Source organism: Manis pentadactyla, chromosome 2 (assembly GCF_030020395.1).
Source record: "Manis pentadactyla isolate mManPen7 chromosome 2, mManPen7.hap1, whole genome shotgun sequence".
In the NCBI taxonomy this organism is placed as follows: domain Eukaryota; kingdom Metazoa; phylum Chordata; class Mammalia; order Pholidota; family Manidae; genus Manis; species Manis pentadactyla.
The window spans coordinates 32,732,525-32,749,964 of NC_080020.1; the positions used below are offsets into that span (position 1 = coordinate 32,732,525).

At 34.4% G+C, this 17,440-nt stretch overlaps 1 protein-coding gene across 4 annotated transcripts in view; it reads right to left on the reverse strand.

Annotated features, from left to right (window-relative positions):
• Positions 1-2,269: 2,269 nt before the first annotated feature.
• Positions 2,270-17,440, reverse strand: part of CLINT1 (clathrin interactor 1) — a 79,241-nt gene continuing 64,070 nt past the window's right edge. For 2 of the 4 annotated variants that reach the window (XM_036914717.2, XM_036914891.2), the window contains 5 exons: positions 17,113-17,182; positions 10,348-10,425; positions 6,701-6,993; positions 4,967-5,171; positions 2,270-3,997 (listed from right to left, as the gene is read on the reverse strand). In XM_036914717.2, coding sequence (XP_036770612.1) covers positions 3,651-3,997; positions 4,967-5,171; positions 6,701-6,993; positions 10,348-10,425; positions 17,113-17,182 — 993 coding nt within the window. In that variant the 3' untranslated portion in view covers positions 2,270-3,650. The remainder of the gene's footprint in view (positions 3,998-4,966; positions 5,172-6,700; positions 6,994-10,347; positions 10,426-17,112; positions 17,183-17,440) is intronic. The other 2 variants (XM_036914981.2, XM_036915054.2) reach the window with 2 other exon arrangements.

Sequence of the window (17,440 nt, forward strand, 5' to 3'; positions counted from 1 at the left end):
GCAGGACTCAGTTATTTAAAGTAACATTTAAAGAGTAACAAGTGAAACCCACGTTTGCCCATCAGGACTTTCAAATACCTCCCAAATCCCTGAGAAGCTAAGTATCTGAATTGGCTGCATGCTGATTCCCCACCCACTGGGTCACGCCAGTGCAGCGTAGAGGTGCCAGGAGCTACTCATGCCTGTGAGGAACAATGCATTAACAAGACTGCCATTAATAAAGAAGGGAGACACACAAGAAGAGAGGTCATAATGAGATAAGAGAAACAAAAAAATCCTCTTTCATGGGTGTTTTTTTTTTAGTCTGTATCTGATTACTTATCTGGGTATTAGTAGAATGTTGAGACCTTAGTCAACAAAACTGCAAGAAGTCTATAGAATAATTGAGATGTTTCTAAAAGCTGGGAACATTCTAATGAGGGTTATCTTAGTGTGGCAAATCCCATACCGAGAGCCTGCTTTCAGAGTTCTCTCCCTCACATCTGCACTAATGTGTAAGTAGTGAGCCAATACATTCACAAAACAGCTCATTTACAATTTCCTTATTCTGTTATAGAAAGCAAGCAGAATACTCAATTAGAAATCAACTTAGAACAGTCCCTCAGGCTTTCTTAACCACCCACTGCTTCTAGGAATGAAATAGGAAATACCAACTTTTGGGTTTGCTGTGTTGACTGAAAGACATGTATGTGAAGTATTCAGCACAAGGACTGGCACACAGAAAGTCTTGTTATGTAAGCAACTTTACATAAATATAAAAATGGGAGGCAGAGAAACATTTACAGTCACACCTGTCAGTGTTGGTGGATCTTACTCATCATTATTTAATTAACCAAAACTTTCAGATTTTAAGTTTCATTTTAGAAAAAAATGTATTAGAGCCCAGAGAAGTCAGGTAAATTGAAGTGGCACAGATAAGATGGTTGAAATGGGATTAGATTCATGTGCTTCCAAGTCCAGGCTCTTTCCACAGTGCAATGTTGTCTCCCAGAAGAGCTGAAACAGAAAGCCATTTATTTCAGAAACCTATTTACCGTAAGGTGTGCTCTTGTGCTTAGGACAGTTAGCTCTATTTTACTAATGTGCTTCCTACTATTTGAGAAGAAGAAAAGTATTAACCCTTCCCTCCAAATATAAGTAACTATAGACCTCAACTCATTAGTACCCCAAACCAAAGCATTATGGGTTATCATTGAGGCTATTTAAATAAAAAAGGAGACATCCAAAAACATTGTATGAGAACACTGTGTACTTATGATTACTGAGGATCCTACCAGACAGTAAAAAATTATTTCAAGTAAAATAATGAATCTAGGGTGGCAGTGGAGTCTCACTCATATGCAAATTGCTAGGAAGTGATTCCTCACTCCCAAATATTAGAATAAAATATAGATACAACAGATAAACTACTGAAAAAGCTAAGTATGGGCAGAAGGTTGTCTGAATTAAAGAGTATTTTCTTGCAACTCCAAATGATTTGGGGGTATTTGGACCTCTCTTTGAAGTAACACTCAACCCTTTCAGAGACAACTCATTATATTTTATGGACTCCCAGTAAGGCAATTCTTACGTTTTCCTCCTCCATTGGCTCTGAAACAAAAAATAGTAATAAGACAGCAAACAGTATGATGAGGTGCAGTGACTGAAATAAGGGTCCCCCCTCTGTCCTTACAAACACAAGAAGGCAGTGCAGAAGTGCTTGAGATAAATCTTCATTTTATTAGAAAATTTTGAACACTGAAGTTTAGAAACAAAATATTTCCTCTAAGAATCATATATATTTGAAAAGGTGATGCTATACCTCTCAATTTAAAGAAGAAATACACTTAAGATTATGGGTTTTAAACATCAGTGAAGACATTCAGCAGGCTGCCAAGAGCCTGGCCTGATTGCTCAGAAGTAACAACACTTGAAAGCTCCTGTTCTTTGAAACTAATTTAAACACATTGAATTGTTGAAAGATTAAAAACCGCAGTCAGCTAATTACACTCTCTCATCTCTTATTCAGCAAATGAATCACTTTTCATTACCACTTAGCTGAAGTACATGAATTTCTGCCTAATTAGAAATGTTGTAGATGGAACATTAGCAAGAACAGAGCTGGTCAGGGTATCTTTGCTACTTCATTTTTAATTCCTAACAGTAGAGTCTGATAGGAAAGAATAGAGAAGTCATTAAATAATTTTAAATTATTTATAAAAATTACTTTGCCCAAATCATAATTATTTTTCCCCAAATGGTCTCAAATGTCTAACAGAATGAAAGAAAAAGCAGTTCAACATTGATTTTAATGAACATTTTAATGTTATGTATAACAGAACATTATGAATACAATGGAAACAAAGTTTTATCAATTTAATAAAAAAAAAAACTGCAACACAAAGTGGGAAAGTAATAATTTGGTACCTATATTATTTTAAAAAATATTCCCAGCTGGAGGGTGAAACAATTTTGCAATCCAAACTCTAGATTCATGATTTTCATTGTGATCTTAATGCAGAATTACAGCAGGAAAACCAAAACATCTTAATTAATTTCCTTTATTTGCCATTAAATCAATATAGTATTTGACTGCTACAGGTCTCCTTTAATAATATATATTTAACTCCTCTATTGGATCCATAGTGCTAATGCCATATTATGTACACTCAAAACCAAAACCAAACAAATACTGTATAAAATCTAAAAGCCAACATTGTGGAGTTCTAACATTCATATTTAACTTAAGGTTTTAATGGTCTTTTTACCTTTTCAGTTTTTTGAAAAGACACCAAAAAAAATAAATAAATATTTTTCTCTTTTGACTGTTCCTGTTAAATGGTGGCTACAGGGATAAACACAGAAGGAAGCCTTGCTAAGTTAATCACTGCAAATTGTAAATAAAAGACTGCTAAAAACAAAAATACTGGAGGCTTTTTTTTCTTTTAAAGGAAACCAAAGAGCAGTCCTGAAAAAAGTATTTTGCCAGGTTTGTACAGGATCATTATAGCAGAAGATGTGGGAAAAGTCCCATAACTGTCACCAATTGCTTAAAGAAGTTTTGTTACAATAAAAAGTTGGATAGTATTATAGCAGTGCTGCTGGAACATTAGCAAAAGTATATACATTCCAGTTACCTTTGATTTAGCCATAATCACATATGTATGCCTTTTTTGGACAAAAATATATATTTTTATAAAAAACTGATCATCCAACTTTAATGATTTCATATATGGACTCAAGAGTGGTAGTAAAAGGAACAGACCCAATTATGACAAGGCGATTCAGGGACAGAAAAATCAAGTTCCTCAGGAAAAGAAAGTATAAAATTAGAGATTCAAATACATTTATTCAGCCCTATTTTCCAGTCTCCCCACAAATCATGACATTAAAACGGGTTCTTCCATTTATAAAAGCTTCTTCTGATGGTCTCACTCCATTTGTGGTCAATCCTCACTGGGAAAAATGATTGACAGCTTCATCTGAAGAGCCCTGGCCCGGCCATCTGAGATCCTAGATATTTCACTTTTATAAAACAGCCTTTTGTTCTTTATATAGGTTTATTTTAATTAATTGATAAAAGAAAGGGGAGTTGATTAGCATTTTCCATCCCAACATCACCTATTTGCACCACTAAAAATCCTTCATTCAATCTGCTCCTTTACAATCTCTTATTTGCTAAAGTTGGCAAAATTTGCAAAGGCATCTTGCTTAGGTTGCACAGTTCCAGAAGTCATGGCTAAGCTGGGCATGCCCATTCCCATTGTGCCTGGCAGGCCCATCCCAGAAGCTGACATCCCTATGTTCATGTTCATGCCCATCATGCTCTGGTTCATCATCGGAGTACTTCCAAGAGGGGCCATCCCCATGGCGCCGGTCAGGACACTGGGCATGCTCACAGGCACGGGTCCTCCCATCAAAGGGTTAGTTTGGGGCCGGACAGGAAGCATGTTCGATGGCGAACTGAGGTTCACAGCTCCAAAACTTTGGGTCATCACACTCAAAGGTTGTTGCATATCTATCAGAAGAAAAGAGAAGAACTTTACCAAACTAAAATTCTTAATTCATAGAGCAGAAAAATAACACAATCTCCCTGAATATTAATACTTATAAGCCAAAATAAATTTCCTTGATAGTGATTTTACAAGATAAGCTAATTAACGTGCATTCTTTACTCTCGAGAAATATGCAGTGGCTATTAGCTCTGGTTCCCCAAAGATGCAGACATAATTAAGAGTGGATTGACGGAAAACACGAGGCACGTGAAAATCATTCCTACAAAATGTATCATTTAATCCTGATCTAACAAGTTGTTAAGAACTACTGTGTATCAGAAGTCTTGAGTTTATATCCCTTGACCAACTCTATTTTTAGAACATTGTATTAAGGAAAAAAATCACAAGTATTAAGATTTATACAAAATCATGTAGTTATTTATAATAGCAAAAGGCTGGAAACAACTGAAATAACTAATCAAAGAGGAACTGCACACTGACATGATGAATAAAGATGTAAAAATCATTATTTTCTTAAGAATATTCACAGAGGAAAAACGATAATGAATGAGAACTCCAAGAAACAAATCAATATGGACAGAGTGATCGCAAGTATTAAAAATATGGCTGGGAAGGATGGCAACAAACATGAATTACTGGTGATTATCCCTGGAGTTGAGATGATTTTTTTTCTCTGCCATTTTTGCCTATATTTAAAACATTTTCTACAATAAATATTTTTATTTTAGTGATCAGGAACCAAAAACTCAGCACAATACAATTAATGTTATCGTGCCAAGAGTAGACTACAAAGCGATTCAATGTGCCAGGAAGTCTATCAAGTATTATACGAAAAACATCTAAACTGAACACACAGTTGCCTTCAGAACACTTTGTATTATGTATTTTTATTTCATGGCTTAAAGTAGTCCTGGCACCAGGGCAAGACATTACAAGTACACAAAGAAGGTGGATGTCTTTAGATTACTTACTCTGTTGTTGAATCATTGTATTGAGCGATGGCTGCTGGGGTTTGGAAGGCTGCATACCAGGTAGTAAGTTGTCTAGGCTGATGTTTACACTGGGGTCAGACCAAGTTGAGGGCAGGGTTTTGCTGACTGATTTCTGGACCATATCTGTATTCTGATTATAGAGAGGATTAGGCTTCTGCAGCACTGTGCTAACATTTTGCAAAGGCTGGAAAATAGAAAAATGCTCTAAAAATTAAGCACCTGCTCTACACAGATTATCAGATGGCAGGTAATCACAATAACTCTATGCACAGACTCTGTAATAAACTCATGTAACCAAAAAGAATCACAAATGTTCTAGGCTAAGGTCTTCAAAATCCTGAGTTATTAACATCCCCAAAATGTTCCTCTGAAGTCCAAACAATTGTCTGGGGATGGAAGAAAACAACGTATTTCCTAACAATTATCATCCTGTCACCCAAAGTCTAGAAGCCACTGTCCCAGGGAAACTACCAGCTTCAGGTTAGTTCAGTTTTAAGGAAATAAACAAGAAGAAATTTTCTTACAAAATAGATTTCAGGGGTATAAAAAGCAAATTATCTTAGACCGACATTTCTGGGTCATGTACGCTTCTACTGCCTTAAAGTGAACAAGTCTAGTGGAACTTAGTATTATGTGGACCAATTCAGGAGAAAGGAGAAAGCAGCAGAGGTGCCTGGTAGTTATTAAGGATAACTGTGAAAAGGACAGAAAAAAGGGAAAGGAATAGGAAGAATAAAAAACCCACCAACGCAAAGAATCACAATAGCTGCAGTTAAGATGGCAAATAAGGAGACTGGCTTTATGCTTAGATCATATGAAAGAAACTCAGAGAATAAACTGGCTTGGGCTTGTTCAGTGGTACATGATACACAGTTTAACTTAATGGGATTGGTGTGGCTTTCATATCCTTTCTTAATGGTATGTCTAATTTCTGTTATACAAAGCAGTCACCTTTCTGCTTCTTTCTTCTCTTCCTTCATTCTAACATCCAAAAGAGGAGAATCCACACATTAAAATGAGTAGTTAGCATCATAAACAAATATTCTGAATAGCTTGAATAAAAAATAGCAAGTTCCTCGTGCAACTCACACAAGACACTACATCTAATTCTGCACTTGTATGAATTCTAAGCTAGTATTAGGTAATTTAGATTTAACTATAAGAAGTGAATTAAAAAGCTCCCATTTAGTTGTTTTCCTTTATGAAAATGAGAGTTGAAAGATGGGACTATTACATAATATAGCACAGGCCCAGAATAGGAAAGAACATCCATCATTTCAGAGAATGATTCTCTGTAATAAGCAATGATTGTTTGCAACAGATTAAGCGACACTTCTTTAAGGACATGACCAGAGATTTTACTGAGTGAATGCTGGCCATGGGTGAAGCAATTATCTCTATTCCTTCTTAAAAACAAAATTTTTGAACTATTAAGCACCAGTTTGTATATTAATTCAGTAAATTTTCAGCAAGTGACTCCACTGTGCAAGTCACCAAGCTTGGCTCCACACAGACTACAAGATGGATGAGAAGGCCTAGCCCTGCAGAATCCAAAGGACTACACCAGGGGAAAGAGTGTAAGGTAAATGCAATGTGCAAAAGCAATCTATGTATTGTTTCTTATTTTTCTGTTTTATACTAAGCTATCATGAGATTATTTACAGCAGCTCAAAAATTATAAATCACAATTTCCAAGGGAAGCAGACAACTTACCTGTGATCTAGACATGGGCAAACCCAGCCCTACAGTATTAGTGCTCATCATAGAGAAATTCATGCTCTGGGAAGACGTCATGGTTGCCTGGGATGAGCCCATAAGATCAAACAGGTCTGAAGAATTTGAGGCAGCTAGAGGTGGGCCTACAGCCGGCTGCGAGGCACTGACAAGTTCTACAGCCGGCTGCGAGGCGCCGCTGAAGAGCTCCCCACTGGAAGCAACAGGGCCTGATGGGGCTTGGTTGAAGGCACTCCAGTCACCAAAGTCTCCATTCCCACTTGTTGCTGTTACTGAGAAAAAAACAATAAATGTTAAGAAACTTTCCCAAATGAACAGAACAAATATAATAATCTAAGAACTTCGAAACAAATCAGAGCTGATCTCTGTCCATCCAGATTAACAACTGCAGGTACCATCTCCATCTGGATATTATTATTTCTCGTGAATATTCCAGGAGCGTTAGCAAGGAAGGGAAGAAAAAATAAAACTCCCACATAATAAAGCAAAATCCACCTCTTGGCAGGTCTGAGGTGACACACAGAAATTACAACAAATATTCCCTGTTAACCTAAGTTTGCATATCAAATATGCTTCCAGCTAAACAAGTATGAACTAGCTAGCCCAAGACCCCAAAAAGCAAGAAGAAAACTAAACTAGTTAAACTTTTTGCTGGGAGATCTAGAATTCTTACATGGTGAGATACTCAGTAAAATTAGAGAATTCAACTCATTTTTTTTCAATCATTATTTGGAAAGATTCAAAGATAATGAAAGTACAATTTATACCACCTCATGTAAATAAAACCCAAATTCATGAGGTTAAAGTTATTAAAAAAAAAAACAAAACCTCCAGAAGAACATGGAGGAAAAAAAATCAATTAGGAGTTGGGTTAATACATTTCTGTAAGAAAATCTCACCCTTTTGACCATGCTTCCACTGACAGCACAAGGGCTAGAGACAGCCCAGAGAGAACCATAATACTTTGCTTGCCTGAAATGGGACTGTTTCATTTGTTTATTTAAACAAAAAGCAGGGAGTAGTCTTAAGGAAGGAGCTCATGCTAATATGAAACTCACTCCCCAAACCTTTATCAATACATTTCAAAGCATAATTATAAAAAGTTTAAGATTTAATGCATTCTATGATATAAAAATTGGTAATAGGTTAATTAACAGAACTTAAACGGTGTAGTGTAACTTACATTAGCTTTTGTAACTTACTAGCTGTAAGGGTTAAGCTACTTAACCCTCTCAGTGCCTCACTTTTTAAGAAATCTAAGGTGTGAAGATTAAATAATTTAATATATATTAAGTGCCCTTTAAGGTTTGCTATTGCTACTCTGGATTGTTGTGAAAAGACAGGGAAGGGCCAAGATATTGCACTATCCTTTAAGTTTGCCATATAAAAGTGTCAGTCAAGCTTCTATAAATTCTGCATACATAACATTAACTTCTGGAACACAATAAATGTAAAGGTAAGTGACATTTAAAAATTTTTTAACAAGGTTATATGATTCTAAGTAAATAAAGCTTTAAGGAAGGAACAAATAAATGAATACGAATTAATGGAAAAAGCAAAGGTGAAGAAAGAGAATAGTAAACTGTCATCTAAACAGTATGTATTTCCAAGTTAATTAACACCATCTCTTTGTAGTCCACATTCACTTACAACTTGGAAATACATTTTGTGTAGCCTAAAAGGTAACCAATCACTACAATATTCTGTCTCACTATGCTAAATAATCAAAAGAGAAAAATAACACTGTTTGAAAAATTATACTCTCCTATTACCATATTAAAATGTAAGTACCCTCAAAAGAGAAAGTAATTCAAGCAGAAACCCCAAGCTCTACCAACAATTTAACAGAACTGGGCTAATATCTATTGCCACAGGGTTTTACTAAAACATGTCTTTGATCTTCTTTACCAGAGACTGAATTAAGAATTCTACAATTAGTTCTATATATTAAACAATTTAAACTAATTTAAGGGACATTGCTGGAAAAGGTAAACTTTATGCTGATTTTCTATTTGCTTGATCTATAATGCAATGTAAGAACGGAAACTGGGACAAAAGGTGTTGCCCCACCTTAAAACTTTAACAGAGATGATTAATCATGAGAGGAAGAGATTTCTAGCAGGGCATATATTGTTTGGAAATGATTAATCATTGTTGCAACAGTTTCAGCCCCTTGGTTAACGGTGATCACGTTATATTAATCACATGCATACAGATGAAGAGATGTTAACATATTCAAATTACTTGCATAGCAGGCAACTTTATGTATATAAAACTTCTGAGAATTACACAGGCAGTCTGTAACATTAGGGCAATGTTTTCCTTTCACTTTGGTTTGCCTACAGTAAGGTATTAACCCTTAGAAGGCATAACCACACTTCTAAAATGAAAGTTATTACTCCGCAATTCTGGTTTCTGGGAAATTCTTGGAATTTAGAGAAGTAGACTGTCAAAACAACCCCAAATCACATTAAGAGCTATGGTTCTTTCTTCCTAAATCCTCATAAACCTATGTCAGTTGTTACTAAGTATAAATTTTAATGCAATTAATATAACAGCAGTCGATAACCATTTGAAATGAATAATTCAGTTAAATTACATCTTTCCTTCCTGCTTCACCTCATGTTTAGGATTCTTATAGCTAAATTTTTTATATTATCTGTCAAACTTCAGACTGACTAGATATTAAGGAAAAAAACACTACAACCACCTCCTTTACAACCTTTAAAGAAGACACTTAATAACCAACTTAGTCTCTATTCTATAAGCTCCTATATATATTACTTAGAACCATGACAAGCAGCATTATTCCCAATTTTAGAAAGTTGGAGGCTGAGAGGCTTTCCCAAAGTTAAACAGCTACCAGAGCACATGGCAGAGGTAGTTAAATAATAATAAAAAGGACAAAAAGACAAGACCTTCACCTAACTCCATGATGGTAAATCTATATTCTGCTTGGATGTTGGCTTTAAAAAAAAAAAAAAAAAAAAAGGAAGCATAATTGACATATAATATTAGTTCCAGGTGTACCATGTAATGATTCCACATTAGTATATATTGTGAAATCATCATCACAATAAGTTTAGGGTATTTTAAAATTTCTAACGACAATGGAGTGAGGAAGGTCTGCCTGAACTGTTCAACTGCTCACTATTTAAGGATATCTCAAAATGAAGTTCCGTTAATTTTCAAAGACAAGCTCTTCAGATATCTAAATTACAATAAATGAATTTTAGTAAGATAGTCTGTCCAATCCCAATGTCCCTGGAATTTCATTCATGAAAACCAATTCAGCTAACGGTAATAATCTTGCTGCTAAAAATGTGATTATTTATACTTATTGACCCCTCCCCACAAAAAGAAAAGCTGAAGAAGAGTCACTTAAGAATAAAGGGCAGTTTTATGTATGTGTACTTGCCCGAGTAGTTTGTAACCAAATTCAATCATTTGGTATATTTAAGACACTGGCCGAATAAAATACCTTTATCAATGAATATTCTTTAGGAATTAGGAATTATAAATACTTGAAGGAGAAAATTGCCAAAAAACAGCTGGGGAGGGAGTTGTTTTGTTTTGATAATCCTTTCACCACCCCTAGATTTCTGGCCAATGAAATCGTGTCATACCTTGGGAAGGGAAATTGCCTGATGATGCAGCAGCTGAGCCAAAGTCAGCAAATCCTCCAAATAAATCAGCTGATCCTCCTAGAAATTAAGTATAAGGACTAAGTTTAACTGGTCAGAACAATTGATAGCAACTGCAGGAAGCCATTTTAATTGGCACAACACTTACAAAATCCCCGGTATTAGAGGCCCCAGACCCATCATAAAAGCTAATTTGATGATTTAGGTCTTCCTGTCACCATGTTCCCTTTTAGCTACCAGACTCTCCTGCATTCCTATCCAGTAAGATAACTGACATTACAACTGTCATTAAAGTTATCCCTCTCTTATACTGCACAAACAAAAGGTGAGCATGCAGTTTACTCGGACAATTACACTCTTTCTAAGAATCTTCATGGGATGCTAAAACCTGGGTAAAGTGTTGTTAGGAAATAAGATACTCACATAATCTCAGCTACAAAGGGTTGAAATTACTTTTACAGTGGAGAAATTGGATGGATGCCCCCTTAAACAATTGATCAAACTTAATGCCACAAATAATTGGACAAGACTGTTCACAGGCCTTCTAGTGCAAGGGACTGAAAAGGAGATCATGACACATGTAGAAATTCTTGCCAAAAATATTTAACCAGAATCTAATCAGGAGTAATGACTCAAGACAAATACAATGCACTGAGGGACATTCTGCAAAACAACTCTTAAAACTTCAGAAAATGTCAACATTATAAAAGATAAAAAAGGCTGGGAGTGCTTTAGATCAAAGAAGCCTAAAGAAACAAGTAAATGAAATGCACGACTCTTGATTGGACTCTGGATGTTTTAAAAAGTACAATCCGAAATGACATAATTGAGATACCAAGCAAATCTGAATATGGTCTGTACATTAGAAAATAACACTGTTTTAATGTTAAATTTCCCAAGTATGATATTTATATTGTGATTATAAAGGAGAATGCTCTTGTTGTGAAGAGACGCATGCTAAAAAATATTTTAGGGGCAAAATTTCATGATGCCTGCAATTGTCTCTTAAATGGTACACAACAAACAAATGGTATGTAATCAACAAACAAGAACAACAAAAAGAACTAGAGAGACAGAAAGAGAGAAAAAACCTGGCAAATTTTCTGTAGGTTTGAAATCTTTAAAAATAAAAAAACCGAGGAAAAACTTGGAAGTTGATTTGCATACAGATCAGTTATAATAGTTATCAGAAAAAAATGTAATCATTTTGGTGAACTTTTTTTTAGTGTTTATTCCATGAACAAGCAAATGGTTGCAATTTTAATAGATGAAAAAATAATAGCTTTTCCCTACTTTCAGACTGGTATTTTTAAGGAGGCGAGATCCAGACAACAAGGCTGCAAACCAATCTCTGTACACATCACATTCTCATATAAATTTTTATTTATAAACACTACATTGGTAAGAGTACTTACTTTTGTCTACAATTTGAATAATAATACTATTTTACATTTTAATAATCCATTTCTTTCCAATTCAGTTATCAATGAAACAACAGCCAATGGATCAAAACCTTAATGAGTTGTCCTTATTCTGTTTGTCCTTAAAGATCTCACCTCTTAAGAGTCACAACCTTACAAGTTTAGTGCAGCAGTTCAATTATGGTGCTTTTAGTGTTATGTGAACATTATATAGGTTACATCACAGCTGCTTAGCCTGCAGTGCTTAGAAACTAGCCAGGTGGGACTGGAACATCTGGGCTGCACTCAAACACCACCAGGGACAGCTTCTAACATCTGGTGCCATTTCTGAATTGTCTTATCGCTGCGAGACATTCTGCCCCATCTGCTACACTCAACTGGGTTAATTAAACTAGAACTATCTCCCCTTTATAATAAATGGCCAGCAGTAACAAAAGGAACAAATCAGTTTCTGATACATGTGTACTTGGTATTTCTTCTTAATGCACACTCACTGTAGTCAAATATTAGCTGGCATAATTAATTCCTCATTCCTTTATCTCATTTCAGGTGCATATATTCATGTATGTCTCACTCACTACTAACTCCCTCCAAGGCCAAGGTTCTCCACTCCTACCAACACTACAGTTCGTATATCCACTTCTGTTTATTCCAAAAGATGTCACAGTGATTTGTTTTTCACTTTTTTAAAGGTAAATACATCATGATAAAATGTGACAATAGGCACAAAAGATCAATGAGTTGTATTTTTAAAGTACTTAAACAAGAACATGTATTAATAAAAACTAGCAAGGAAATAAATGTTGCAAACAGTTGCTTTATATTCACACGTTTGTCTTCATGTTAAAAATATTGTATAATATTACATAAAAATATTGTATCAAAGTATACTGTTAGGTAACAGAATGATACATAATTATTTACTACAGCATTAAGGAATTTGAAAACTGAGGAATTACAAGCATGAAAAGACATCAATATTCAATTTAGTTTATTATGCCAAACAAGTTGGGGATTTTCAAATCTTATCCAGTATAGACTACAAAGAAAGTTCATGTTGTGGATAAACTCACTGAATACTGCAGATTACAACTTTAAGCTGGGTATTTTAATGTTCTCATATCTGGAATTTATTACTTTAGATGATTACCTTACTTTGGTTTTTCTACTACTCAACCTTCTAATATCTAAACTGAAATTATCTTATATCCATAACTTACCTATAGCAAATATTCTTCCTCACCCATATTTTAGTGAGTTTGATTTCAACATGACTAATTTAGTAACACTGGGAGCAGAGAATGGAAACATATAAGTATTTTACAAATAGAATCCACTTTTCCTTGAGAAGGAGTTCACTTTAATCTTCTTAAGCACCACTGATTATGTTTCCACTTGAGTTTTATACAGTATGATCTTCAACTCTGAAAACTATCTCAAAAATCAAAAACTCATATTAAGTTTCTTTCCCCCTCTCCGAGGAGGGACTATCCATACCTGTATGCATGATGATAGTCATACCAATGCCTTAAATTCAACAGAAATTTTCTATATTTAAGCATTTTTCCAGATAACTTCTATCTAGGGAATTTGAATAAAAGAGTCTATCAAAAATTGCTGCATGTGGAAGACTACTAAATTTCACAAGAGCTATCCTTCAAGATTCCCACATGAGAGCTGTCACTATAAATGAGCCATTTCCATATGCCTTTTCAGGGCAGCAAGGAGGTTATTTACAATCACCAGCTGGGAACATGCATTTTCTAAAGCAATACTGTGAAAACAGGAAAAATACAGCTGATCTAGACAGTGCTTAACCTAAAAATGGATATTTTCTTCAACAAAGAATTTCAACTAGATTATGAAAAATCTTTGCATGAAGAATTCTAATACATACAAAATTACATGACAAAATGTGAAAAAATTTGTAAATTTATGATACAGAATCAAAATATACATAAGAAGTTAAAAAAAAATAAGTACAGATAAATGCCTCCAATCAAAATGGACAAAGGACATGAATAGACAGACAAGTTATGCTGCCTATAAAAACATGAAAAGTATTCCAACTCAGTCATCAAACAAATGCAAAACTGAAATACTATTTTCTACTTACCAAACTGTAATATTTTGAAAGATGCTATTTCACTACTTTATAATAGAGAAAAACTTGGAAATAAAACAAAACCTAATGTATAAAAATAAGAGACTGATTGGCTAAACATAGTATATCCAAACAATGTGAAGATTATAAAGCAAATAAAAGGTCTATAAAATACCAACTACTATAAAAGGAAATAGTCATGAAATTTTGGGGAAAAAGCAGTTTACAAAAGAAAATCCTTACCTAGAAGCCTGAAAAAGATTTGCCACATAATAAATGCTTACATAAATATACTGACTGAATATAGAAAATGTGTTTACCAAAATTACTAAGTTATTAACCTTATGAATCTATTATGATGAATCACTTGTTTTTCCACCATATTTCTAAAATGAGCCTGCGTTAGTTTTTAATTAGTGAAAAGAATGTTTTTACAATTAGTGATAAGAGCAAATTTTATTTTTAGTAAACCCAGCTTAACCTAGAGACCATACCCATGGACATTCTAATATATAAATTGGTGTACTGAAGATGTAACAAGGCAGCTCATATACATGTAAACATCTTAAACTACAGTGATTACTGGATACAAGAGAAGAGTTTCAAACATAAATGCAAAGAAAAATTTGGATTTGATATACCATGATCTTTTAAAGAATTTTCTAAATATTGTAAGTCATGTATCTATTTGTACTAATAATGGTGTATTTTCTCTTCAACCTCATTTATTTACTAGAAATAATAATGTTATAATAATTATGTTATCTTTCATTTATCTTTTAGAGAGGTGAGATATACTAAAAAATGAAATGGCATGGTTCCTGGCATTCTGTTTCTAATTGGCTTATTTTCTAAATACTTTATTTTCAACTGTATTTACTTAGAAATGTACTATATATAAAAGCCAGAAACATATCATTTAAGTACAGATTTTTAAAAGAGTATCACCACAGTGGGACATTTATCAAGAGAGTCTCAAGTAAATCTTGACGAATGGGTTTCACGTGTATTTTTAAATGAGATATGTAGGTATTCTACAATGATTTTACCACATATACTTTTGAAGATGTTAACAAGAAGGATACAACACTGCACTAAAAAGAAAAGAAAGAAAATCCGAGCATTTCCTCAAAGGAGGTATTTACTTGGTGAGTGGTACAGATGCCATATCTGCTTAGGTTTACAGTTCATGCCCGTATCACTGCATGACAGTACGATTATAAATAATGGCACATCTGGTAAATGACACCCAAATGGCATACCAAACAGTACTGCTAGCATGGTGGTAGGTTCTTAGACTTTCTCATGTGTGAGTGGCTAAAGATCTAACACCTAATTTTTTTTCCACTGCTGAAGTCAATTTAAAATACGTATTACTGAAATATTTAAATAGAGATTCAGGGTAACAAATTTATGTACTGATTGGATGGGGGAGGGTCCTGCACAAACTGATTAAACATACTGTTTCAAAGGGAAGATAACTTAAAAATATTTAATTCTGATGTCAACCCATATTCAGTTGTTTTTTAGAGAATATTATGATAAAATAAACATTAAGGAAAGAAATCTTCCAGATTTCATTCAGACTTTGCTTCAATTACTTTATTAATATTAACTGCTACTTCTATTTAATTAGTCAATCTACTGTTTGCACTGGAGAAGAAAAACCACTCAAAGGTTTCTTTCCAGGCAAAGAAAGCATGTTGGTATTTAATAATTCTCTGTGTTCAATGCAATCTTACTATCACTGAGAAAAAAGTTACATTCACTCCTCTGACCTTCCTAGTTAATTTTTCTCTGCTCCATTAAAACTTTCCACAGATGCATGAAAGGGGCTCTTAAATATTTCATGCCAGGAAGTCCAAATTAGTTGATATTCTGTGACACTATATCTGTATTATATGACTACCTGCTAACTACCCTACCTACCAATTAATACTACAGTTAAAATCTTAAACATACAAAAAGACAACACAGAAATTGTTAGACAACTAACGTAGTTGGTTTGTAACCTTAGGCGTGACAGTTCAATAGCATTTAAAAAATAATTTGAGAACAGTTATAGTTACAGAAAAAAAGGAACAGGAATTGAACAATCTCAGGACCTACACAGAACCAGATGCCCTATTAAGTTCACTCCCAGTCCAAAAATTTTATGATATTAGGCAAGGAAAAGGAGAAAAGTAACAGGAGACTTTATATTAATTACATATACTAAACTGTCAATGAAAAGTAATGTCCCTCACACTTCTACTTAAAACACTAACATCAACTTTAAAACAATTCAGTTTGAGGAAATCATTACATACAACTAGGAACAAAAGATTTACTTAGTATGTTACAGTAAGACAATCTTGCTGTCACATTTTAATGTGAAATAATCATCAAACAGGCTGGGAAAAAAGACTGTCTTTATGCAGAAGTTGTATTCTTAAGCTGTTTTGACTTGTAGCACAGGAGTTTATTAGAACTCCAAAGTCATCAGATGCAACCTAAAATATCAACTCTTGAAAACAGAGGGAATTACTTAAGTAACACCTAGCACATACTGGATATCAAACTGAAGAAATCATTAATCCTATGAGAAAATCTTGGTAAATGGACTATTCTCTTGCTACAAGCCCTCTTAAAATATGTCAGGGAGGTAAGTACACCCACTCAGGGAGTGCCCCTTTCCTCCAAAGCACTCTGCATGTCTGTAACTAGGTAACGAACTGTGACTTTTTGTTTAAGAATTACTTCTTCCACTTGACCTTCCCATGAAGGAAAGAACTGAGGTTTTACTAAAAACGCATTGTATCTCAAGTACCTAGACCAGTGTCCGGTTCAACAAATATTTGTTGAACAGATGAATGAAAAGCTTAAATGAACTCTAGAGATGGCTGATGTTGACAGTCAGAATTAAGATTTGGGGAAGGACAATAAAATGGGCAGAGCAGTACATTTTGCTTATTGAGAAAGCAAAGTGGCCCAAATACTCATTGCTGAAGAAATTAAGGAGAGAGATTATTGAAGTATTAGTCATACATTTAAGCACTCTTCCTTATTTTAGGCAATTAAACAATCTTCCCCACAAATAATGCTCCAGGCTCACCAATTTCACATTAAAAATTAAACCAATACAAAAAACACTTATTTTTATTTCATCTTTTATTTGGCATTTTAAAAAATTACTCTGAAACCAAGGTTTCTAAAAATAAAAAAAACAATGTGGAAGCTCACCTGCTGATTGGCTGGTGCCATCAAACAGATCAACAAGATCACCAGACGACTTGCTGCTGGGCACTGAAGTCTGGAAGTACATACACAACTAATAAGCTTAGAAAACAATTTTCTACTATTTTTTCTAGATCTGCTTTATGCATCTCTAACGCCTAACGGACACAAACACCTGTACTTATCTCAATATGGGTAGATTTAGCTGAAAAAAGAGAAGTGACCTTGAATCCTTATGGAGAGAAAGTGTTTTTCAGTAATTCTATTCCCAGCGCTGTAGAAGTCCCTAACAGCCACACTCTTTCCTCTCATTTCTTTTTCACTGCATTTCACT